General features: G+C 34.9%; 1 protein-coding gene across 3 annotated transcripts; it reads left to right on the top strand.

Moving 5' to 3' along the window:
- The first annotated feature begins 3,224 nt into the window (after window positions 1–3,224).
- On the top strand, window positions 3,225–24,223 carry LOC117925516 (afadin- and alpha-actinin-binding protein). 3 transcript variants are annotated; one of them, XM_034844537.1, is made up of 16 exons: window positions 3,225–3,548; window positions 3,656–3,684; window positions 3,769–3,880; window positions 3,965–4,062; window positions 4,443–4,539; window positions 4,658–4,747; window positions 4,846–4,908; window positions 5,073–5,147; window positions 5,238–5,303; window positions 5,379–5,456; window positions 20,878–21,021; window positions 21,110–21,187; window positions 21,287–21,406; window positions 21,783–21,826; window positions 21,923–21,950; window positions 23,868–24,223. In XM_034844537.1, the coding sequence occupies exons 1-16, from the start codon at window positions 3,516–3,518 to the stop codon at window positions 23,874–23,876; spliced, it is 1,164 nt and encodes a 387-aa protein (XP_034700428.1). In that variant the 5' UTR covers window positions 3,225–3,515; the 3' UTR covers window positions 23,877–24,223. The 3 variants fall into 3 exon arrangements, with proteins under 3 accessions (XP_034700428.1, XP_034700427.1, XP_034700429.1); XM_034844536.1 differs by having other exon boundaries at window positions 21,923–21,953; XM_034844538.1 differs by having other exon boundaries at window positions 3,226–3,548; window positions 20,911–21,021; window positions 21,923–21,953.
- Window positions 24,224–25,575: the final 1,352 nt, after the last annotated feature.

The following is a 25,575-nucleotide window of genomic DNA, read 5'->3' as shown; positions in this document are numbered from 1 at the left end:
TCACATTTTCCAGGAACTAAACATGGCCATAAACTTCATCTTAATGGTCTTTAAAGTAGTTAAAAGCTATTTTTAAGATTAATAAGATCTTCTTTTTATGCTCTAATAATTTTAATATAATATATATATATATATTTTTTTATGTTTCCTTCATATAAAATTGAACGTCTTCTTGTCTTGACTTTTCTTTCTAATTAAATTAATAAAAAAAAAATCTCAAATGTTACCTTAAAATTTATTTGATTGAAAAATTAGTAAGATTCAATGTGGCTTTTAAGACTTGATGTTGAAAGACACTAGTTCACTAATTGTGAGGGGGTGGGCCACATGATGAAGTCAAATAATAATGGTGGTGATGGGTTTTTCATACCCCACCACATTCATCCTCAGGCCAATCAAATTATGGTGAACCCATGTAAATGCATGCCCAGGGGAGAGGTACCCCTCTTCGTATTCATGATTCATTTATTCATAGTGTGACTTTCCAAAATCTAGAGTACCATCACATGGTTGAGCCCATTGCAATCATCATCAAACAAAATAAATGAATCTTCTTCCCCAAGGAGCTTCACCCTCACTCCCTTGGTCCACCTTAAATTTAAGTCAAAATTTATTTATTTCTTTTTAATAATTCTTTAAGAAATTTTAACTTTTTTATTTTTTTGTTTTAATTGAAAGATGAAGTTAAAGTCAAAGTCATAATTTTTCTGGACAACATTGATATTATAAAAATTTTATTAGATGTGAAAACACTTTTTACATAAGTTAAAATATAATTTTTACAATGAACAATATTTTTTGACTTTCATATTAGATTTTTTTTAAGTCATAAATATTTCGAACAAAATTGGTCAATCAAGTATAAAAACTCTTAGAGTCTAAAAAAAGTTTTGAACTTTCAAAAGCCGATCCAAATAGGATTTTAGTATCAAAATCAAGACTATGAGGATAACTTGAATGTGTTAGACTCCTTAACTCATATCTAACTGATCATTCGAGTTGATGTAGGTAAAAGTTGAATGGGTTGGGATCAGACTTGACATGAATTAGGTTTGATGTGGATTACATATTTTGATTGGGTAGTTTGGTGTAGGTTAAGCTTCTTACTTGACCAAGTTACATCACTAATAAAATGTAAATTATGATCTAAATTAGTCTCTTAATGCTTGCATGAGAGATCATAAAAGTCTTTTATTATGCTTTAAAACTAATTTTGGTATTTAACTTGATTCTTTTATTTAAGGACATGATAAAATTTACCTTAAATATACTTACATATTCTCTCTCTTTTAGATTATGTATTAGTTGCTATAGATTTTTAGTTGTGTATAAATATTCCTTGAATGACAATTTGTTTTGCACTTTTGCAGGTGAAAATAATTGATATATTAAAAAGGTTTAAAAATATTAAACTTAAACTTTCCCTCCATCGTGAAAATGTAACATGATGTTAGTATAAATAAAATAAATAAATAATAAAATAAAATAATGTAATACCTATCATCTTAAATAACTTGAGTTATTTTAAACAAAATTATAAAAAGGGTTATTTGATTAAATGGACCTTTAAAAATCCAATTTTGAAAATTTAACCTACAATTCATTTTTAACCTCATTTTGATAAAAAAAAAAAATTGTCCTTACTCTTTCACCGTAAAAATAACTATTTTTTAAATCTATATATAAATACTTGAAATGATATAAAACATTTATATGAAAAAATGAGTTATGATCCAAATAAAAATATGGGAAAGATTAAAAACCAAATTCGATGATTATTTAATCTATTTTAACTAATTAATTCATTAAAAAAAATTCTTCAATAAAAAATAATCTTAATTTTAAAATCAACTCATCAAACTTTTCATTTGAAAAGATGAGTTCAATGTAAACAAGTGATTTGTTATTTTGGAAAGTAATATTTTTATATTTATTTTTCAAATACTTATTTTTAAATAATATATATTTAAATGAGTTATTTGGATAAATACTCATCAAATTACAAAAATGATTCTTTTATTAATTTTGTTAAAATTTGTCTACATTTGGACAAGTTTACCCTTCTGCTCTATTTCCATCCAAAAGCATGTTATTTTTCCTCTCATTTCTTTTTATAAGACTCTAAACCCTACCCATTTGTATCTCTTGCTTTCTCAAAAGATCCAACGTAACTTCGTTTTTAGCTTACTCTCTCCACACCAAAACTTTGTTTATTTTTCAACTACTGTTGAACTCATTTTCATTTCTTATTATCTCACTCGGTTTCTTTCATAATTAATGATGATTCACGATGTCCTAGTAATTCCTTTCTCTCATAAATCATGTTCTTATCATTATCACAACTATTAAAATATAAAATATGAGATCAAAAGAAATGTTGAAAGAAATTGATGACATGTCACTCTTCTTTTTGTTCTTATTCAATATACTGTCAATTCATAAACTTGATATAAATCAAGAAAAAGTTTTTATAATAATTAAGTTCATTTATAAATAACTTAACTAGGCTTTTTGAATTGTACTATAGGTAAGATTCATTTTAAAATAATTCAATTAAGGTTAAGTTTCATTTCATATACAAAGAATTTGATTAAGGTTATGTTTTTACTTAAATTTTATTTATAAAATCATGAGGTATTAATGTTGAAGGCTCAATTCTTCGATCAGTTAACTGTTATTTAAAATATTCGTTAAAAAACCTACTAAAAATCAACATATTTCAAAATGGTTCAAATCATGCCTACTAAAATATATAGATTTAACCACTAGCAACTTTTTATTTAACCCCATCTTCAACATTATTGAAATTCATATGAAACCATAATAAACTCTAATCAAGAATAAAGAGAAAAATAGAAGATGAGAAGATTCTTAAAGACGAAAGAAGTATGAGAGAACTTAGCTCTATATGGGTAAGATTTCTAATCTTCAATCAACTCTAAGATTTGAACTTAGGAGGAAAATGTGTAAGAAATGAGAAATAAATGGTGTAAAAAGTAGGTAAAGAAACCTGATGAAAATAGAAAAAATGAGAGAGAAATGGTGTTTTTAAAGGGATTAGAAAAGGGTAAAAATGTCTTAAAAGAGTTATTTCTGAAAAAACAAAAAAAAGAACGTTGAAAGAAGAGAGGTCATTTTTTTTTAATTTAAAACTTATTTCAACCCTTTTAACCAAATATCCCCGTTTAAATCCGGCCATAGTCTCCTTGTAAGTTTGCAACTACCGCCTCTGCTGACAGGGTCCGAGGAATGACGTTACTCAAAATAAAGAGAAGCGTGAGACGAAGAGAGACCGTTCCGAGGTGAGAGGAGAAAGCCACCGTCGAGCAAAAAGCCAAAAAGGACCCCCTTCTTTAATACCTTTTAACATCTTCAAACTTCAAAATTTTGTTTTAAACTTCCCAACCGTTTCCAGATCTATCATCATCTAATATCTACTCAATATCTCTTCCTCCTGCTCTTCGTCTTCTTTCTCATCCGCCATTGTCGCCACACCGAAGCTTTCTCCAGGAACAATGCCCGCCACTGACACAGATTTCGATCTCAGAGTATGATCTCTCTCTCTTTCTTTTTCTGTCTCACAAAACCCTAACACTGTTACGATTCAATGCTCAAAATGACACACTCATTTTCTCACTCTTTGGACTCTACGCAGTCTTCGTCTCAGTCCGCTTTCGGAATCGGGTACGCTTTCCTCTGTTTTTGTGGATGCTAGGGTTGGCTGGTCTCGGAAACTGTGTTTCTCTAGGGTTTGGTTGTGTTTTTCAGGGAGTGCGCCTTCGCGGATGCGGGAAACTTGGAGCATTGTGCCAAGTATTTGAACCAGACGCTCGTGACGTTCGGATTCCCGGCCTCGCTCGATCTGTTCGCCGGCGATCCGGTGCGGAGTGGTTGTTTGTGGATTGTTTTGTGTGGTTTTGGGAGTGGGGTTTTGATTGTTGCGTTTTTGCGCTTTTGGTGGTAGGTTTCGATTGCGCGGACCTGTAATTGCATTTACTCTCTGCTGCAGCAGAGGCAGCGTGATGTTGAATTTAGGGAGTCTGCTAATGAGCAGAGACAGCGGTAATGTTTTTGGTTGTTTTCGTTGGTTTGCTTGAATGTTTGCTATTTTTTGGGGTTAGAGATTGGGATAACTCAATTTTAGCGAATTAAGCTCCACTGAAATGCTGGCACTGGGTCGGGTTTGCTAGTGTTCTTGCTTTATAGTTTTCATTTCCTGTTGATATTTGTATGTACCACAATGTAACTTAGTTCTTGTTGATCATTCTGTACTTTACATATAGTTTTCACTTTCATAGTAGTTTCCCATAGTTGATGATACACATAAATACAATGTTAATTTATTACATTATTTATTTTGTATAGCCACACCAGATGCAATGTGTTGATGAATTTTGAAATTCCATTATTTGGAAAATAATGTATTGTTTTGTATAATGTAGACTTCTATCTGACATATCAAGATTGGAGGCCAAAGTTGAGAGGCTTGAGTCACAGTTACAAGCAAAAGATAGGGAGATTGCAACCATGACCCGGACGGTTAGGAACACTTAAATTCTGTAAAGTGAAATAATCTAGGAAATTGGAATGACCCTATTAGACATTCTATGTCAGTTGTGTCTGTTTGTTGATCGGTGTAGTAGTTGTGTATGATTAGGAAGCAAAAGCTACGGCAGCTTTTAAGGCTCAAATAGAAAAATTGCAGCAGGAGCGGGATGAATTTCAAAGGATGGTTATTGGTAATCAGGTTAGGACTCTTTTGTTTATTATCTAGTCATAGTGCTTGTTATGTGAAAATGCATAGATTCTAAAAGCATTCAATCCTATTTGTTTATGGTGCCAAAGCAAGTGAGGACTCAACAAATTCATGAGATGAAGAAAAAAGAGAAGGAATACATAAAATTGCAGGTAGGATCCTTTCCATGTGTATTATTATGATATTATCTTTTAGGGGCAATTTAAAGGTTGCTCATGTTAGCAAATGGGAACATCTTTCATGAATGACAACATATATGGAGAACAGGAGAAGTTCATGAGTAGGAAATTGGGGAATGATTGTGTTTCACTTGCAGGAGAGGCTTAACCAAGTTTTGATGGAGAAAAAGAAGGAATCGAGGTCTGGCATGGAGATAATGAATCTTCTTCAGGTGTCAGTCTGCCAATTGCTTGTTCTGAGATTTCTGAATTTTTTTGGTTGAAAGCATTTCATAATTGGCCTTTGTGCTTGGTGTAAACAGAAAGAAGGGCGACAACGTGGGACATGGAATGGAAAGAAGACTGACAATGATTTCTATAAAAAAATTGTATGAAGTATGATTGGCTTATTAGAGTTTTGATTAACACTGATTAACTTAAGTGCGACAATGTACTGATGGCAGGTGGATGCCTATGAGGCAAAAAATCAAGAGCTGATGGCAGAAAATACTGATTTGAGGGCATTATTACGGTCAATGCAGGTATGCATCAACTATTCTACTGTTTTTGTTTACTTGTGCTCTGAGTGCATTTTTATATGTTTAGTTCTTTTCTGTTCCACACTTGAATATTGACATTTGATCATTGTTGGTTTCATAATGCAATTGTATTGAGGAATTGAGGAAATGAGTTTTTTTATGTCCAAATTGTTACACTTCCATTGAATTTGGTGATATATTTATTGTCTCCAATGGTCCAAATCCAACATTTGGAACTTCGGATGGAAATGCTTCTAATGATGAATGACATAATTCCACTCAGAGAGAATAAGATTAATATGTTGAGCCATTACCTCCAAGATATGTGTATTAAACTAGTAGTTTTCTAAGAGAGCAATCTTCAGTGCTGGAAACTATCAAGTTATGCATATGCAGGATGAAAGCTAAATCATACGATTTTGTTTGGTTAATTTAGAACTTGATGATGTTGTTGATCATGTCTCTGTTGTGATACACTCATAGATAATAATTCTTACTAAGCTTGATTTTGTAGTTCCTTAAATGTATAAGAGTCACAATATGATATGGAAAACCTTACTCATACGTCATAGCATTTGTTTTATGCTTCTATGTGGAAGGTGTCTTTTTGGAGACATTTTCTTTGATTTGATATTTTGGTTTGTTTTAATTTTGAGTCATTTTTTTAAAATTATTTTTCCATAAGCGAAAAAAAAAAGGAAAAGAAAAGAGACAAGCCAAAAAATTGTTGATGATGGATCAGAATAAGATTTTGGATTATCTTTGTTAAATTTTAAATATTTTGTATGTTTATGGTTGTAGAAGGCTCATCACATCTAATATCATGATAAAAACTAGCACCTAAATCATGCCTCAAAACAGTCAAACTGGTTTCTATCTCTCGCTCACTCGCTCACTCACATGTGCGCTCATGCACACACACACACACACACATACCAACAAAATTCTTGGCCATTTTTTATACAGATCTCAAACTGTGTAAAGTGTCTTACACTCTCTCCATTTCATCAAAGTCTCATCTTTTGGTGGATAGACTTCATATTGGTCTTCATGTTATGACTGTATCATCTCACTTTTCTTTCTGTTTTCATGCTCTTTTGATGATGGAAAATTGCTGGAAACATCCTTTAAAAACTTAAGCAAGAATGGGAAAGACTAGTCTCAATGTCCAAGCCATAATTTAGGACGTGAATGATGATTAATCCCTATTGGAACTTACTACATTTAGCTTTGGTTAAGTCAAGTCTTTTGTTAGGTTTCTATTTTGGTTAGTGTTTACATTTTGTCAAGTTTCTATTTCTTTTTGTTGCCTAGTTTTCCTTGCATATTAGGAAAGTTTATATTTCATTGAGTCTTTAAATAACATTCCTTTCCTATATCTATTCTTATTTTTATTAGGAAAGATAAGAAATTAAGAAAATTGTTCCTAATATTCTTTCATAGCGGAGAATATGAATCTTAATAAAAGTTTTCAGTATCTATTATGTTTCCTTTGAGGGTGTTATTGGCTTCCCCATAAGTGTGATTGCTTAGAAAACTCTTGGTGTGAATACCTAGGAACCTTGATGTGATGCTAATGATTTCTTTTCTTTATTTTCTTCTGTGTTCTTTTGTCTTTGATATTATTCTATAACTTATGAAACTTCTATATTACTAGAAATCTAAAGATCCTGCAACATCCTTTCTACTGTCATTTTTTTTTTTTTTCATTTACACTCCTTATGAGTAAGGGTTCCTTCAAACGAACAATATGTACTTAGCAAATAGCTATAACATAGATTATGATTCATGCTGTCTAACTTAGTGCAGTTATGAGAATCAATTTAATATATATATATATATATATATATATATATATATATATATATATATATATATATATATTTTTATGGTGGTGCTGTAAGGATAAACATATGATTAATGAGAATGCTAATGATAAAGGATGCCTGGTTTTGGTTTTGGTTAGACTTGAAACCAAGGTGTAGGAATCTCCAAGGTGGTGATTGGCTCTTCTGCTTTGGAACCATGATAGGGATGCTGGCATTCATAGCTGCCAATTACCTGCTCTTCACGCTGTGATGTGCATAACAAATATGCATTGCATCTTGACTGTAACTAACAGTACGCAACATGAGCATGTGAAATGATCTGTGCTTTATGGTTTATTAATTTTTTTAGTTTTCAGAAAAAAGAGCTTTACTTTATTTTTTTCATTATTGCATTATTGTTTCAAAGACACCTTGTGGTTAAAAGATGCATTTAAAAACTATCTTCTCTTGCCTTCTCTAAAAATAATTGTCCTTTTTGTACTAAGAATCTAATGCCATTTATTTATGTGAACTTCAATAAATGAAACTTAATTATTGTACTTGTACTGTTGATATAATTAAAGGCATGATGAAATTTCTGGTCAGAGGTGAAAGATTGGAATTTTTATGTGAAAAATATGAAACCTAAGCTAATGCTTCAACACATCACACTGACACAACCTATAGCTGCAATTGGCATATTTGATTCTGTAAATCTTTTTTGGGTGGTGACTCACATCTTTATATGCCATTGTTAATACAAACCTTACCGAGATATTGCAGGTGAAGTTTGAAATTGGATTGCACATTTTTGTTTACAAATGTACATGCTCTAACTATGGTATGAGTTAGAGCATGAGTTTGAACACTTTTGGATTATGCAACCATCTACATGGTTGGCTAGTCCAATTTCCATATCTACCAATAATAAAAATTTAACCTTGTTTTTATGTCTGATGCTGTCTCTGGTGTAGGCAGCACTGCAACGTAAGCAATGAAATATCCAGCAATAATCAGAAATACAACACATTTTTTATCTCTAATTTTTTTTGGTTTGTTGTCTAGCCATGCTTGTCAGTTATGTAGCAGCATTTACTCAAAATTTGTTTTCCTCTTTTATATGAAAACTTAGTATATGGTTCAAAGTCACGATATCGATTAGACTTAGCAGGTCCCGAGGCACAATAGTCTCAATATCTTAAATTGGTATCGGGTGACACACATGTACAAAGATATATGGATATATAGTTTTTATGACTGGGAAACCCCACCATAGTAGGGCCTTTCAGACCCACCCATGGTTTCCAAACCCTGGGGAGCCTGATTGCATCTGCCACAACCAGTTCTTGGTAATCTAGGGATTCCCAATGGTAGGAATCGAACCCGAGATCATGTGTTTCAACCACACAACCTGACACTCCCCATTACCTCTGGGCCATGCCCTGATGGGTATTGGTTGGTACACGTATGTGCGAGTTAAAGTGCTCAAAAAAATCTAAAATACTAATGAAAATTTTAGAAAAATAATTATGATTAGATAATCTGAACAAATTAATAAGTAAACATCTATCACATTTAACATTATCTAAATAGTTATAAATACATCCATTCAAATTGTTTTATGATAGTGCTAAGAATTTAAAAATTTAAAAGCTTTATCATACTCATTTTTACATCCAATACCAAATTTTGATAATTGGTATGTCTTGAAAATAAAAAATGAAATGATAAAAAGGTGATCAGTAAAATTAATTGTTTTGAAAATAAATCAGCTTGAATTTCTTGTTCCTACTTGTGTATTGAGGCATCTTTTCTTGGTTGATGAGAGGAATCTTTGAGTTAGACATTACTTATTTGGTTTTTTTTGTTTTGTTTTTTTTTTCCATTTTTATTAGATTTGAGTTGTGGTGGTGTGATTTCGAATTGTCCTATGGGTTGGCTGAATCAAGTGATTCATATTTGAGTTGAAACTAAGTTATTGTTGAACCTTATGATACTAACTTGCATATCAGACTCATCACAACCATGGCTGAAATGGATACAACTTGGCCAATACTGACCTATATCAACTAACATTTTGACCTATGATTCTGACCATAGTTTTAAAAGGCTCAAGGTGTACCAAGGCGCACCTAAGGCACGAGCTTTAGTGAAGTGAGGCGCACCCTAATTTACATATATTTTCCCTCTATTTTTCTCCTATTTTTCCTTTAGTTTTCCTCATCTTCTTCGTTTTCTTCATTTCTCCACTGCATGGCTGAGGCTAGGGCAAAATTTGGGAGAGTTGTTTGGTTAAAAACAACCAGAAAAGGGGGTTGGAAGGGAAAACAGGGCTAAAACGGCGTCGTTTTGGCCTGTTTTTTATTTTAAAGGAACATGCTCTAAAACGACGTCATTTTGACCGGTTCTTTTTAAAATAAAAAGGGCCAAAACGACGTCGTTTTGGTCCCAAAAAATAAAAAAAGAAATTAGGGCTTCTCTCTATCCTCTGCAACCTGACGTCGAAGAAGAAAAGAAGAAGGTAGGGGATCGAGGCGCACCTATGAACCGCATTGCGCCTTGCCAGAGGCGAGCGCCTTGCGTGCCTAAGCGGCTCCTTTGTGAAGGGGCGTTGCCTGCCTTCAGGCGAGGCGCCGGAGGGTGGCATCGCGCCGCCCGGTGCCTAGGTGCGCGGCCTTTCACAACTATGATTTTGACTAGGATGATGAGAAGAAGGTAGGGGATCGAGGCGCACCTATGAATTCCATCGTGCCTTGCCGAAGGCGAGCGCCTTGCTCACCTAAGCGGTGCCTTTGTGAAGGGGCGTTGCTTGCCTTCAGGCGAGGCGCCGGAGGGTGGCATCGCGCTGCCCAGAGCCTAGGTGCGCCTTTCACAACTATGATTCTGACTAGGATTAGTTTGCAAAGCACTATCAAGCTATTAACATTTAAGTTGAAATAACTTGTTGAAGTCATCATTGAATATGCTTACACAACTTTAGGTTTGTTTTTTTCGATTTAGTTTTAGAACAAAGAATGTTTATTGTGGCATTTGGGGCTCCAACTCTCATGTTGTGTTCAATGCACTAATTATCATTACTTAAATTTCCAATTTTTATAAATTTTCAGAAATTTGAATTTTTTTTTTCTATTATTGAAACTAGATATGGAATATACATTCCCTAATTATAGAAATTTCCATAAGTTTTGTCATAAGCATTTAATTAACTTATCGGTTAGATTTTTAAATGCACAAGATAGAGAAAAGGGAAATTATCAAAACAATCAACAAGTAAAAAAGTAGAGAATAATTATATTTAGGAAAAAAAGGAAATTTAATACTGTTAATAACGATATTGATGGTAGGCAAAAATTGCATTCCTCCATGAAATGTTGCGTGGACCTACTTTTGACATTGGCGTTTTAATAACTGGTTGAGTGGTGTTTTGTTTTTTGGTTGAGAGGCCATAGTCGCCTCGTATACTCCCTGTATGCTTTGCGGCTTTTTAGCCTTCTTTAATATATGTGCTTGCTTATAAAAAATAACTGGTTGAGTGTTTGAAGCAACACATGATATGGGATATCGCATAATCAACTAAATAGAAAAAATTGTATGTTTATTTATAGCTGTATATTAATATCAAGATCATATTATGTAGAATTTCTTATTCTTGCACTCTTCAGTACCTCTTTTTGATTAATCTACTTGGAAGCTTGGTGTTGGATAAGATGTCTCCTAATGCTCATCTTGCTTGTTGAATGTCAAGTTGATTGGTTGTTAAGAGCTATCTCTTTCATAATATGCTTTAAATTGGAGTTTTATTTTGTTTTATTTTTTAAATTATTTAGGAGAAATATGAGTTAAATGGGTTGTATACGGACTACACTTGGGTCCTAAATGCCTTAGATTGTTAAGCAAGTAAAAAAAAAGTTAAATGGGTTAAGGTCTCCAGCCTAAATAAGTCACATTCAATAAACAAGTTTATGCGGGTTGACATTTTTTTTTTTTTGATAGGAAACAACAAAGAAATATATTGATAGAATTAAGAAGTACAAAAGAAGGATGAGGAATCCTCCCACAAAAGAAAACTAAACAACAAGAATACTCTCTTTGCTAGACCATCCCATTGGAGCTACGCACTGCTAGCCAATCTAGTTGCAACACATTAAGGGGAATACCCTCAAAAACCATGGAGCAAAAGCCCAAAAAGAAGCTAGGAAGTGAATGGTATCCCATAGATTCTCTGAATTCCTAGCTTTATACTTAAATATCCTAGCATTTCTTTCCCGCCATACAACCCAAATTAAAGCAATACACGCAGTTTGCCACAAAACTATGCCTCTCTTGGAACTTCCAAAACCCTTATAATTGATGGTTATCATGTCAGAAATGCTCCTTAGGGGGGCCCAATCCATTTTAGCTATCTGAAATAATCTATGCCACAATCCCATCGTCAAAGAACAATGTAAGAAAAGATGATCTGCTGATTCTCCGTGCTTCATACACAACTTACAGATGTCAGGACTAAGAGTTTTGTAGGGTATTCTCAATTGTAGCAAGTCATTAGTATTTACCTTATTGTGTGCCACTAACCAGATAAAGGACTTGACCTTAAAAGAGATTTGAGAATTCCAAACAAAATTAGTAGGGAAAATTGGAGATAAATCAGAAGGGTAGGACAAGGTTAGAAAAAAAGACTTGACTGTAAATAACCCTGAAGAAAATAAAGACCAAGATCTCTCATCTAAAACCGATGGGCATAAGTACAAACAATCAAATGAACGCATGAAGCTTTCTAATTCTTCTATCTCAGAATTAGAAAGGTTACGACGAAAATTAAAGTTCCAAGATAAGGGATAAGTAGAATCGAGAATTGAAGGTATGATAATATTTTTATCTGTGACTACTCTAAATAGTTTTGGATATTGGGATCCCAAAGGTTGGTCCCCCCACCAAAAATCTTCCCAAAAGTGAATTCTTTCCCCATCTCCTACCACAAACCGAGTATACTTGGAAAAATCCTGAAAGACTTGTGCGATAGCCTTCCAAGGGCAACGATGTGATCATCTGATTATAGTGTTGGCATCCCAACCATTAGAATGTGTCCTATAAATGCTTAGAATGACTCGATGCCAAGAGTTGACCTCTCCCTAGGATACCTCCACAACCATTTCCCTAAAAGAGTGAGATTCCTTAGAGAAATCTTCCCAAACCCCAATCCCCCTTTTGCCTTCGATTTACACACTACATCCCAACTAATAAGATGATATTTTTTACATTCCCCAACTCCTAACCAAAGGAAATCCCCTTGTAATCTCTCAATTTTTGCAACCACTGAAGCGGGAATCTTAAACAAGGATAGAAAGTAGCTAGGAATGTGGGATAGGCATGAGTGGATAAGAGTTATCCTACCTCCAAAAGATAAATAAGCATTTTTCCACCCATCTAATCTCCGCAAGATTCTCTTAATCACTGGATCCCAAAAGCCACAAGCCTTTGGATTCCCTCCCAAAGGAAGACCCAAGGAGAGTATAGGCCAATCAGAAACCTTGCAATCAAGCATCAAAGCCAACCTAGAGAGATGATCCTAATCAAATCAAGGTTGATGCCAAAAAGGTTACTCTTGTCAAGATTGACCTTAAACCCAGAAATTTGCCCAAACACTAACAAAATAAACTTTAAAAGTTTGTAGTTCTTCCACACATGTGCTAGAAAAGAAGATGGTGTCATCCGCGAATTGCAGATGGGACACCCTTGTTCTATTCCTACCTACATTGAAGCCCTCCAACATACTTCTCTCCTTTGCTCTCAACATCCTACTCAACACATCAGCGACGATAGTAAATAGAAAAGGGGATAGAGGATCACTTTGTCTTAATCCTCTAGTTGCCTTGACCCACCCTTTAGCATTTCCATTCACTAAAATTGCATGAGAGACCGATGACAAACAATCTCTCATTCATGTCCTCCATCTAGGACTAAACCCTTTCCTATCCAACACATGATCCAAAAAATCCCAATCCACATGGTCATAAGCCTTTTCAAAGTCAATTTTGAAGCATAGTTGTGAAAGGTGCGCCTAGGCTCGGGGCGGCGCGACGCCACCCTTTGACGCCTCGCCTGAAGGCAGGCAATGCCCTTTCACGAAGGCGCAGCTTAGGTGCGCAAGGCGCGACGCAGTTGCCTGACTCGCCTTCGGCCAGGTACACCTTCCTTCTTCTCCTTCTTCTTTTTCTTTTTCTTCTTCTCCTTCTCTTCTTCAGTCGCTGTCGGGTTGCAGAGGGTTGGGGCTTAGAAGCCCTAAATTTTTTTTTTGGGTCCAAAACGACGTCGTTTTAACCCTTTTTATTTTAAAAGGAACAGGCCAAAACGACGTCATTTTGGAGCCTATTCCTTAAAAAAAAAAAAAAAACAGGCCAAAATGACGCCATTTTGGCCCTGTTTTCCCTTCCAGCCCCCTTTTCTGGTCTTTTTGAACCCGACACCACTCCCAATCATGCCCTAGCCTTAGTCGTGCAGTGGAGAAGTGAAAAGGAAGAAGAAGAGCAGGAAAAATAGAGGGAAAACAGCCGTGCAGTGGATTTGGATTTGTTTTTATGCTTGGAGTTCTTTATTTTTATGTTTTTTGTTGATTAAATTGAAGTTTTGGATGATATTTGATGATTTATGTGTTTAGGACAAATAAATGATTGTTAAATTTGATTATATTATATAAAAATATATATGTAAATTAGGGTGCGCCTTACTTCACTAAAGCCCGCGCCTTAGGTGCGCCATGCGCCTCAGGCTCCAGGACTACTTTGCTCTTGGGTGCACCTTGAGCCTTTTAAAACTATGTTTTGAAGACAACTCCTTCCTCCCCTGATCGTCTTTTCTCATCCACTATCTCATTGGCTATAAGAACTGCATCCAAAATTTGTCTCCTTTGAACAAAAGCACCTTGAATAGAATGGATAGTTTCATGTAGTACACCTCTTAATTGCCCTAATAAGACTTTGACTATTATCTTGTAGAGACAAGTGATCAAACTAATAGGTCTAAAATCTGAAATTTTTTTTGTCTGGCTTTTTTTGGGCACAAGAACTATGAAGGTGGCATTGGTGCTTTGATTAATAATCCCGTTTCTGTGAAACTCTACGAACTCCCTCACTAAGTCCTCCTTGATCACATCCCAACAATCTTGAAACATTGCAATAGTAAATCCATCAGGCCTCGATGCTTTATCCCTATCTAACTGAAAAATGGTTTTAGAAATCTCTTCTTTAGAAAAAGGGGAATCCAATCTAGAAGCACTCTCTATTGAGATAGGGGATCAATCTAAGCCTTCTACTCTCCAAGATTCTCTAGGAGGACTCGAGTAGAGCTTTTCATAAAAAAGTAAGATCTCATCTGTGATGCTGTCAATATTATTTAACACTAAACCTCTTTCATTCTCCAAAAACTTGATGAATTTCCTATTTCGTCCGCCATTAGCCACTTTGTGAAAAAACTTTGAATTGCTCATGACGTCATCATGCACTGTTCATCTTTTCCACCGGGCTGAACATGACCTGGCTCTTTTGAAGATTTTTTTTTTTTTTTTTTTTTTTTTTTTTTTTTTTTTTTTTTCCGACCAAAATTTTGTGCATTTTTCGACGAAAACACTTAGGTTTCCATTCTCAAACATCAATCATTCAAACTAAACCCAAAAATTACACAAAAAAACGCATAAAAGGAAGAACCAAAATAAACCCTAATTTTCGAAATCTCATCAAATGAGCTCCAAAAACCATAAAAAAAAAGGGTTTTGCTCCAAACAATATTTTCTACAAGTCTCCAACATCAATTGGGCTTGAAAACCGAGAATCAACACCAAACAGAAAAAAAAAGAGCTAAACAAAAGAGCTTTGATGTTGTTGAGCAAGAAGGGGTTCTTTCTTCTGAACTTTCAACACAAAGAGCTTTGAGAAAAGGGGAGTTGGAAGAATTAATATTGAGGGAAGAGGTTCATTGGAGACAAAAAGCTAAACGAAAAAAAAAAAAAACCTTTTTTTGGTTGGTTGTCTTGGTATTCTTGGAATTATTATGCATTTGTCAAATTTGGTTTTATTGGGACAATTAATATTGTTCTTTATGGTATAATTTTTTATCTTATATCAATAATGTTGTCTTAGGCCTTTTTTTTTAAATATTTAAATTTATTATGGCAATAAAGAACACTTGTGTGATTGCCTATCGCAATTCCAAGTGTGTCAAGTTGTACAAATTAAATATTTGGGTTTATCATGACAATAGTGAACATATATGTGGTTGCTAGGAATGGCAACGGGGCGGGTTCGGGACGGGTCGCCCCTATCCCAACCCCGCCCCGTTTAGCTTTTTTTTTTTTTTTTTTTTAATATTTTTTTATTACTTTAAAAAATTTTAATTACATTAAAATAAATATATTTTATAAATAATAAAATTATTATATTTTTTATAACTTATTTTATTAAAAAAAATTATTATTATCTATATATTAAAAATATTAAAATTAAATTTAAATTAAATTAATTTTAAAATTAAATTAAATTAAATTTTAAAATTAATTTTATATGTAAACGGGGCGGGGCGGGGTGGGGCAATACTCGAACCCGCCCCGGGTTTTAAAAAAAAATCCCAAACCCGTCCCAAACCCGTTTAATAAATTTTAACCCCGTCCCATTAGGGGCGGGGCGGAGCGGGTACCCGAAAAAACCCGCCCTGTTGCCATCCCTAGTGGTTGCCTATCGTGATCCTATATGTGTCAAATTGTTTTTGTTGAGATATTTTATCTCCCACTTTTGGTTGCTTTATTATTGTGATTACTAAGGTGCATACGGGTATTGTAATTGTCCTATCGATGATTATAATACTTGGTAGGATGCTTAAATTGGTGAAGGAAATTAATTATATATTATAAACCGTACTAATTTTCTTTTGCCTTTTCGGTAATAAAATTAGTGCATCTTGGTTGTGATATTTAATTAGTTGTCCTTACCGCTGTGGAATTTCAAGATTCCAAGCTATTGCTAAATCGAGAAATTCTGGAAACTAGCAAATAACATGATATAGTAGTAACATGCATATTGTTTAATTTTGCTATTTTCCAGCTGCTAACAATCCTGGAATTACTCTGCAATTATCTGCCATCAAGTCTCTTACTGGAAATAACTTTGAGGAATGGTACGAGTCTTTCAATGTGCATATGAATCTGCACAATTTGGACTTGACTTTGAGAGTTGATGAGCCAAGTAAGCCCACTGATGTGAGCTCTACTGATGGAAGATCCTTTTATGAGAGATGGGAGCACTCTAATAGGAGTTGTTTGATGGTGATGAAGTATACTATGGATAAATCTATTAAAGAATGTGTGTCAAAGACGGAAAGGGCCAAAGACTTTTTGGAATATGTAAAGGCCAATTATACCAAGATTGATAAGGCAGAAATGACAACTTATTTGAAGCTTCTCACAACCACTATGTATGATGGAGTAAGCGGGGTTAGAGATCACATCATCAAGCTAAAGCACTACTTCAACAAGGCAAATGAGATGAAAGTGGAGTTGAGTGAGAAATTCTTGAAATGGTTGATACTTGAGTCTCTTCCTACTTTCTTTGATGCGGTGAAGTTGACTTATAATGCCTTGAAGGAAGAATGGACTTTGGAGGAGTTGATGTCCATTGTGGTGCAACATGAAGTCTCATTAAAGAAAAATGAGACTCACTCCCTTGCTCTTGTTACTGACCAAGTGAGCAATATGAAGAAAAAACCTCCACACAAGAATTTTGGAGGCTCTAAGCAATTCAAGAGGAAAGGGAATTCGAGTCAAGGAACCTCTAATGCATATGCTTCTTCTAATGCTACAAAGAATGCAAGATTCAAGGGGGAGTGCAACTTTTGCCACAAGATTGGCCACAAGCAGGCTGATTGCCTCAAGTTTAAAAATTGGCTAGAGAAGAAGAAGAAAGGTGAAATTGTGGTTGTGGTTAATTTGAATGCAAACATGATTGAGACTAATATTGTTGATGTTCATGTCAATTCTTGGTGGTTAGATACTGGTGCCACTATTTATGTCACTAATTCTTTGTAGGAGATGACGAACAAAAGGAAGCCGTCAAAGCATGAAGAATGTGTGTATATGGGTGATGGAAGCAAAGTGAAAGTATAATTTTTTGGCATGATAAAGCTAAGATTGACCACAAAAAGTTTTTTGTTGTTACACAATGTTGCTTACATACTCTCACTTAGGAGGAATCTGATTTCTGTATCTATTTTAGATAGACAAAGTTACACTTTCCACTTTGGAGGAGGAAAAGTGGATATATTTAGCAACTCAGGACTAATACCTGTGGAGAAATTGTTCTTCTGCCTAGAATACACCTTAATATCCAAATAACTTAAGACCTCACGAACTCTAGCCATTTTGCTGGGAGAAAGACCTTCTATTTAGAGCCCATCAAAAGAGGAAAACTCAACTTCAACCGGGCAATCTGTAACAAGGTTAGGGGCCTCAATAGGCATGCTGGGTAGGGTCTTAAGGGAGTTAATACCCTTAAACATTTGGTTCAGACAAGCTAACTGGGACTCCACAACATCTAGGTTAGAATGTGACAAGCTAAATCTTGACATAAAACACCATCGTCATTTGTTTTGGAAAACATTTCAGAAACTACTCGAGATTTCATAGGAGACTAAGACAGAATTACTGAACTAGGAAGAGCGGGATTAGAAGAAATTGGAGGTGGATGTGCCAAGCCATAGGAGGGGGGAAAAATTGGCAAAGGTGATGGAGAAAGTGGAGAAGAAGATACCTCATTGTTTTCCACTACCATCAATCCACAAGTCCCCACAGAGGTTAGCCCTTTTTCTCTAGTTACTGGACTAGAAGGATAAACCAAGATTGAATAGCCACGATGAGCAGAATCCCCAAAACCCTCAGAGTTTGCTCTGTCTACAACGTTAGAAAATTTGCATAGTTTCGCCTTCCTCTTTGAATGAATAGAAGCCTTAAGAGAAAACCTTTGTTGATTATCCGCATCACCTCTTGTTGACGAAGCCCCTTCCCCAGACCAACTTCTTCGAAACCCTAACGGACGACTAAAAGTGAGAGGACTCGAGCTGAACCTTCGCACCATTTGTGTTCCCACTTCGAAAGCAATGTCCTTTGGAGGAGCAACAAAATCTAAAGATGGAATCTCTTGCGTTAGAGGCTCGCTTCGTCTTCGAACCCCTTGTCGGCATCCAGAAGTTAGAGGATTTAGACTAGTCCACAACTTCTTTGAACCAAACTTAGTTGTGGAACCCCCCAGCTGAGAAAAAGAGTCCTCTAAGATTGAATTCCCCTTTCCCTTTGTAGAGGAGTCTTCTCTGCGTAAAGAGCCCTTCCCAGAATTGGGCTGATTTCCACCCAATTCTTGGCCCAAAGTCATCACCTGGCCTTTTAATTTAAAACCCCTTTCCTAGCCCAAATTTGCTTCCACCGGTGGCCTAGGTTTTTAAGGAGAATGGGCCCTTCCCTCTTGCATTGCATTAGAGGCCCCAGTGCTAGTCCTCAACACTTGAGTGGGCCTTAACCCTTCCGGCCCAAACTTCACCAAACAGCTTTGGCCCAAAGGACCCTATTATCTCTTTATTTGAATTCAAATTAAACGGAGAGGAAGGTTGGGAACAACTGTTCCCCACATCTGCACTTCTCTTGCCATGTGTCCCCTCAGAGGCATCCTTAGCCTTTTGACTTTCTACTCCATCTTTCAATCTGTCAGCTACCCCATTAGAAGACCAACCTTTACCCGTTGATTTAGCCTTCTCAACCAGCCTTCTGCCACCTGTCTACGAGTGAGACTCATAATCCCCCCTAGTTGACTCACCCATTTCTCTACCCCGCCTTTCGTCTTCAACTTCAACCATTGCAATTGATATTGTAAAAAACCATCCCCCATCTAACACCTCAATCAATGCAGGAAGAACTGAACATTCCTTCATTAAAATTCTCATCCTTGCCTTACAAAGATCATACAGTTTCACCGTTCGCCAATCAATCTCTGTCACTATCCCCCACTGCTCCACAATTTTCTTCAGATGTTCCTTAGACCATAAATGAAAGGGCAAACCCTGTAATTCAATCCATCCTCCTTTGAACTTCCCCACGACTTTTGAGTTTTCCCTTGGCGTCCACCTTCTCAAATGGGTTGTATACCCTCCCTTAATCTTGAGAAACCTGAACTCCTGAAGAGAGAAAGCTTCCTCAAGAGTTTCTACAAAAAATAAACCTTGTTCGATAGAGAAAGGGACGATAGTCACCATGCCTTTTTGCCCTAAGAATGTCGCCAGAGCACGACCAACCTCAACCCAGTTAACAAGAGAAGCGGGACATTCACAAACCACAACTCTCGCCCATCTCCCAATTGGAGCAAGGCCTCGTCTCCTCTGTCCTTCCTTTTTTACTACATTCACAAAAGACTAGTACAAAGGACCCGCATGTTTGTGTTTAGAGATTTACACAGTTATGCTCAAGCCAAACCCATTAATATCTGGTCCTGTTCAAGTTGTGTTTAGAGATTTTAACTCACTGATATTTGATCAACTTGACATTTAGACAATGATGAAAAGTTGAAGGACACCAAATGGAATTGTAGGCTTTGTGAAATATGTATCTCATGAAGACTTATCAATGGATATATAAGCACATTGGTCAAGACATCCGATTCTCACATCTGTTGATACCTTCTTGTGCAATCCACATCTCCTCAACTGACCAATCATGTTGGCTTTTGATTGGAGATGTGTGATCATCTGATTCTTCCTCATGCTTCTTCAACTCATGCTTCTTCATATAAACAAGAAATAGATATGAGCTTTATATTGGTGGATTAATTTCTAGTTTTTGTTCACTTGATATTTGGTGAACATAATGGGTATGGATGAGAAACGTAATCTAATAGTGGGCTCAGCAAAATATGGGTCCCATAACACTGTTATTTAGGGGTGTATATGGACAAGTTTTAAACCTAGTATAATTTGATATGAATTAGATGCTTGTACACTTGTATGGCTAATATTAGTGGCATTGATGATATATTTACCCCTACCATGATTTGATGGAAGAGAGTTGTTGTCAAATATTGGTTGGAACATCAATCCATCCTGCTATGGATATATCAGTGGCTATTTAGTCAATTGTCATATCCATAGATACCTAAACAATTGTTGTATGCCTCTTATTCGAGCTACAGATATCCTCTGAGAATTGTGGAGAGTGTAATGTTTGTGTGGGGCTGTTTAATTACCAATGCTCTAAGCATTGGCTAATACACAAATTATTCCAAAGGTGGTGTGATCTTGCACATGTACTAGTCTAACCTACTTAATTGGAAGTGTATTCATATAACCTTATTTCCCACACACGAAAGTATGAAGTTGAAGGTGGAATCATGGAGTGTCATGTACTTTTCTTGTGTGGAACATAAGACTTTCCAAGCAAGAAAGTCATGACAATGATAAATAATGAGCGCCTAGTAATTTATTTTCTTCTCATGATTTATCATTTTCTGCACCTTTCTTAAGTTCCATCTATTTTTCTTATCATTAGTAATGGAAATTGTTCTAAGGAGCTGTCATCTTTGTTTATGTGGTAACAGGTTCTAACTTCTACAGGCATGATTGACTTGCAGGTGGATATGCGTGATTTCTTGAATGCTCCAAATGGGTTGTCCAAGCAATCTTTGGTTGTCAATGAAAGATTTGATACAGATGCCTCACAGTCCCCATTGGGTGGGAGGACGGTATGGGAATTTGATGGGATGATGCAAGTGGGTTATTTACAGATAAATCTAGTTCTCTATGTTAGATTTAGAGTTAATTGATTTGCAGGATGTCTTTGATTTGCCGTTCCACATGGCCAGAGATCAAATAGAAGAAAGTCTCAGAAATAAGATGACCTCTATAAAGGTAGGTTGTTTTTTTCTACATATTTTTATCTCATATTTCCTATTGATAACAAAACCTAGACTTTTTTTGTTATATTTATTTTTCTGCTGTATTTGAAAGGAGCGCATGGTTCAATTACAAGATGCACAGAAAGGGGCAGAAGTTACTTCTGAAGCAACTGAGAGGGAGCTTGAGCTTGAAGCTCAACTTGTTGAGGCACGGAGCATAATCCAGGAGCAGGTGCTGTACTTTTCCTGGTTATGCAAAATTGCTGATTCAAAACTGGATCTTGGATTCGTCTATTTTCTTTTCAATTCTAATTCTAAATGGATGAAAGAGTTTCATACAAACACACAACACACATATATATGATGGTTTCTAAAATGATATTCTGCATGTATGTTCACCCTCAATTTTTGTAGTTGTTTCTGACACTTTGCTTTAGCCATGAATGTATTCTCTGGTTTTTCCCACCTAAAAAGCTTCTTTGGGTCTAACTATCTACATTTTGAAAATTTCAAGTATGTTTAGCAGTTTAATAATGTGTTACTCTCTTCATCTTTTTCTTTGTCATGGTTAACTTAAGACAGTAATATAATAATGGGTTTAACTGCAGGCGTCGATAATGTCTAAACATCTAGCTAAGTCTGAGAGGCCAAGGTATTTCCTATTTCTTCCCCCTTAATAAAATACACATTTTAAATAGTTAATATTGAATTACCATAGGAGACTGAATTGCCATTTTGTTTCTGACAGGGAGTCTATCATATCATCACCAGCTGAGGTAGAAAACATGAAACCTATTGAGATTTTTTATTCCTCATCATTTCTTCTTTTCTTCTTCCTTGTCTTCTACTATTGTTTCAATCTTAACTATATTTTGTTGAGATTTTCATTCATCTTGCTTCTTGTTTTTGCTGTTTTTTTTTTTAATTTTTTTTATTTTTTATAGGCAATTGTTTTGGTGTTAATATTGGGTGCTTACTGATGATTAGCTTGCTTGCTTGTACTATCCTTGAATCAGAATTTTTTTTTTAACTTGACATTTTTGCCTCTAAATTTGGGTTCCAAAAATAAAATTAGAATTCATTGAACAAAATCAGTCAATTCAGTCCTGTAGCCCCAATTATCCAGTTTGATCTGGTTTGAGACACTGGTTAAAACAATTCAATTTCTTCTCCTTTTTTCTTCAATTTTTGAAAAAAATGTATAAAAAATTTTATCTGAAATTTCTTAACTTGTCATGTCATCACAAGAATAAGTTCAAAATGTTGATGATCTTGAAGTCTCTTTTCCTTGAGCATTTAAGCATTATGAAGTGAAGCTGTGGATAGGGTAATGATGAGCCATAAATAGTTGGTGTAGGTGAAATTTTAATGCAAGGTCTTTGCAGATGACTTGTCTAGTCTAAGGATGAAATAGAAAATCCACAATAGATTATGTAGTATCTACTAACCAATGTTTTTAGACTGGACTTGTCATTGAACCAAAGATGTTGCTTGGTCACAGGTTATTGATTGGACTGTTGTTTCAACTGCATTCAAATTGTGATATTATGAATATATACTTTATATTTATTAAAATTAAAAATAGTTGCAAATTTATATATATATATATATATATATATATATATATAATTAAAAAATTAATAACACTTTTACAAGTGAAGATACTTGTCTAATGATTTTTTAACTTACACAATATCAATAAGAAAATAACTAGATATGCATACAAATGATAAATTGGGGTAAAATTTTGACACTATCTATATTTGATGAGTTTTTCTGAATTTTGGCAAAATTTTATTGAAAATTCAATTTTTATATTTAGAGTAGGTGCAAAACAACATTATTTATGACCAAAACAATGTTGTTTTGAAGCCTATAAAAAAAGACCATATTGTTTTGAAATTAAAACTAAAAAATAAAAAAATAATGGACCGGGTTCTGAACTTAACCCGGTTTCCCAGTCCAAATGTTAGGTTGTTTGATTCATTATTGCGTCAAGCTTTAACTGGCCAAAGCCTGATTCGGACCTGAAAGGGAGCCAGTTGCCAGTCTGACTGGCTGGTCCAGTCTTGTTTGCTTTTAACTGACAGATCAAAAAGTTGGCTTTCTTTTCTTTATCAAAATACAAAACTCAATTAAAATATAATTATGGTGCTTTCATGCATAAAATCTGAAATTTCTCGATCAATCTATTGTCAATCCAAATTTTCATTTAGGTTATATTTGGTTCCTGGAAAGTACTAAGGAAAGAAAAAAATACCAAAGAAAATGATTTTCTCATGTTTAATTATACTATGGAAACTATCAAAGAAAATCAAATATAATAAAAATTAATTAGAAACTTATGTATTTTCAAATTATTTCATATTGATATTGAAGAATTAAAATAAGTGAAATAAGTTTGGAGTAGCATATAAGAATAATTTATTGACTTTAAATCTATTTTTTTATTTTCCTTTTACTTTTGCTCTCTATTTTCTTTCCTTCGCATTTTCTCTCAAATTTTCTAGGAACCAAACACAACTTTTGTAATTATAAACTGTGCATAATCATAGTTGATTGGCCAAGAAAGAAGTATGGTTAAACTTCATGGGTTTTTTCTCTCAGATTGTTTTCATGCCTCATTTTGCTTACTCAAATATCCCTTATTATTGTTAATGATGCTGGTCTGACAGACATTTGTTGTTATTCAGGGCGTATGAAATCAGCACGTAAGGTTATGAGCACTAAGTTTTGGTCCTTATGAAGGTCAAGCCAAAGTTGGCTATGTGGAGATTAGTGGCTGCAGGGAGGCATGTAATACTATGTTTACTCATTTCTGATCAAAGGATCTGGAACAGTCAATTTGGATGTTTAATTTTGAGCTTTTATGTCAATATGATCAGTATCTAGCTGTTCCTTATGCTTACTTAAATTATTATCTTTATCTAGCTGATTTTATTTCATCCATCACTTTTTGTTGTATTTTCAACCAGGCAGATTTCTAAACATAGGTGTAACAGGTACAAAATTCAAACTTCTAAACCATATCAACAATTCTCAGTGAATATCTTGGATGAGCAAATTGCTAAGTTGTGGCAGCTATGTAGCATTGCTAGGGAGAATGCAACATTGAGTTTGAAGATAATTCCGTCGCTCGATACTCTTTTTATGCATCCCAACTTACAGTTCTGTTATTTTTTTAGGAACAGCGTGCATAGAGACCCAATTTTGAGTATTTGAGTTATAGTCATTCTAATTGCCTGACTCTTTGCTGCAATCTCTCTTTTTAGAAGTAGCATATTAAATCAAGTGCAGTTTTCAGATGGGTATCTTCTTTAAATGAAGTTGTTTTGCTGCAGTGTCTAAACTGGAAGTCTCTAGCATTACCTGCTCAGGTTGTGGTATGGTCGTTTAAAAATATTGTTATGATTAAGCACTGGCACTTTGTGCCAATTTCTTTTCATTGTTGTTAAGAGGCAGGCCTAAGCCCAAGATGCAGCGACACCTTAGCCTTGGCACCTCAACTGCCAAGGCACGCATCTTGTAGGTGAGGCAGACCTCCTCTCTCTTTCTCTAACAAAACTTAGGGCAAAACAATGCCCTTTTGGCCTTTGCCCCCCTTTTTGAACTGAACAAAGTAAAATGTGAACTGATGGTAAAAATGGTTGTGTTTTTGACATTGTGTTGAAAATGTCAACACCCAATAAGTGTTTATATTTTCCTTTGATTTTTAGTTTAGTAGCTCCAAAACCCTAGAATTATTTTATTCTTGAAATTTCTGACTGTAGATTGAAATTTTGCATGACTGCATTAGTTTTTGTTGGACGTCTTTTTAGATGGTTGGACTCTTGATTCTTTTGTTGCTTGGATTGAAATTTTAGATAATATTTGCTGCCATATAAGCATACGATTAATGTTTGCAGGTTTAAATTTATAATATTCTATAAAATTGCACATGTGCACCAGGTTGTGCCTCACTTTGCTTATGTTTGTGAGCCTTGTATCTAGATTTAGGAGGCTTTTGTGCCCGACTTGTGCCTTGTAGAACTATGTATTATTTGCTGGTTGAATGTTTATATTCCTTTTTAGTGTTTTTGATTATTAGCCATATTCTTTTGGTTAACAAAACTGTGATTGTCTCAACACTTTGTATAGTTACAATGAGACACAACTTGTGGCATGTCATGGAATATTTAGGTTGTTCTAGGCTATGTTTGGCTCCTATAAGGTTTGTACAAAAGAAAGAAAAGAAGAGTTGGAAAGATAGTTTAAGGAAAAGTTATGAAAAATTTCTTCTGTACGGTTGTCCATGAAAAAGTGTAATGTTGAGGAATGTACTTTTTGTAAAATGTCCTCGCCTTTTTTTTTTCCTTAAAGTTAAAAGGAAGGAAAATCTTGTGACATTTTCCTCGGTATTTT

Source organism: Vitis riparia, chromosome 11 (genome assembly GCF_004353265.1).
Source record: "Vitis riparia cultivar Riparia Gloire de Montpellier isolate 1030 chromosome 11, EGFV_Vit.rip_1.0, whole genome shotgun sequence".
NCBI lineage: Eukaryota > Viridiplantae > Streptophyta > Magnoliopsida > Vitales > Vitaceae > Vitis > Vitis riparia.
This window is presented reverse-complemented; position numbering and strand designations above follow the sequence as displayed.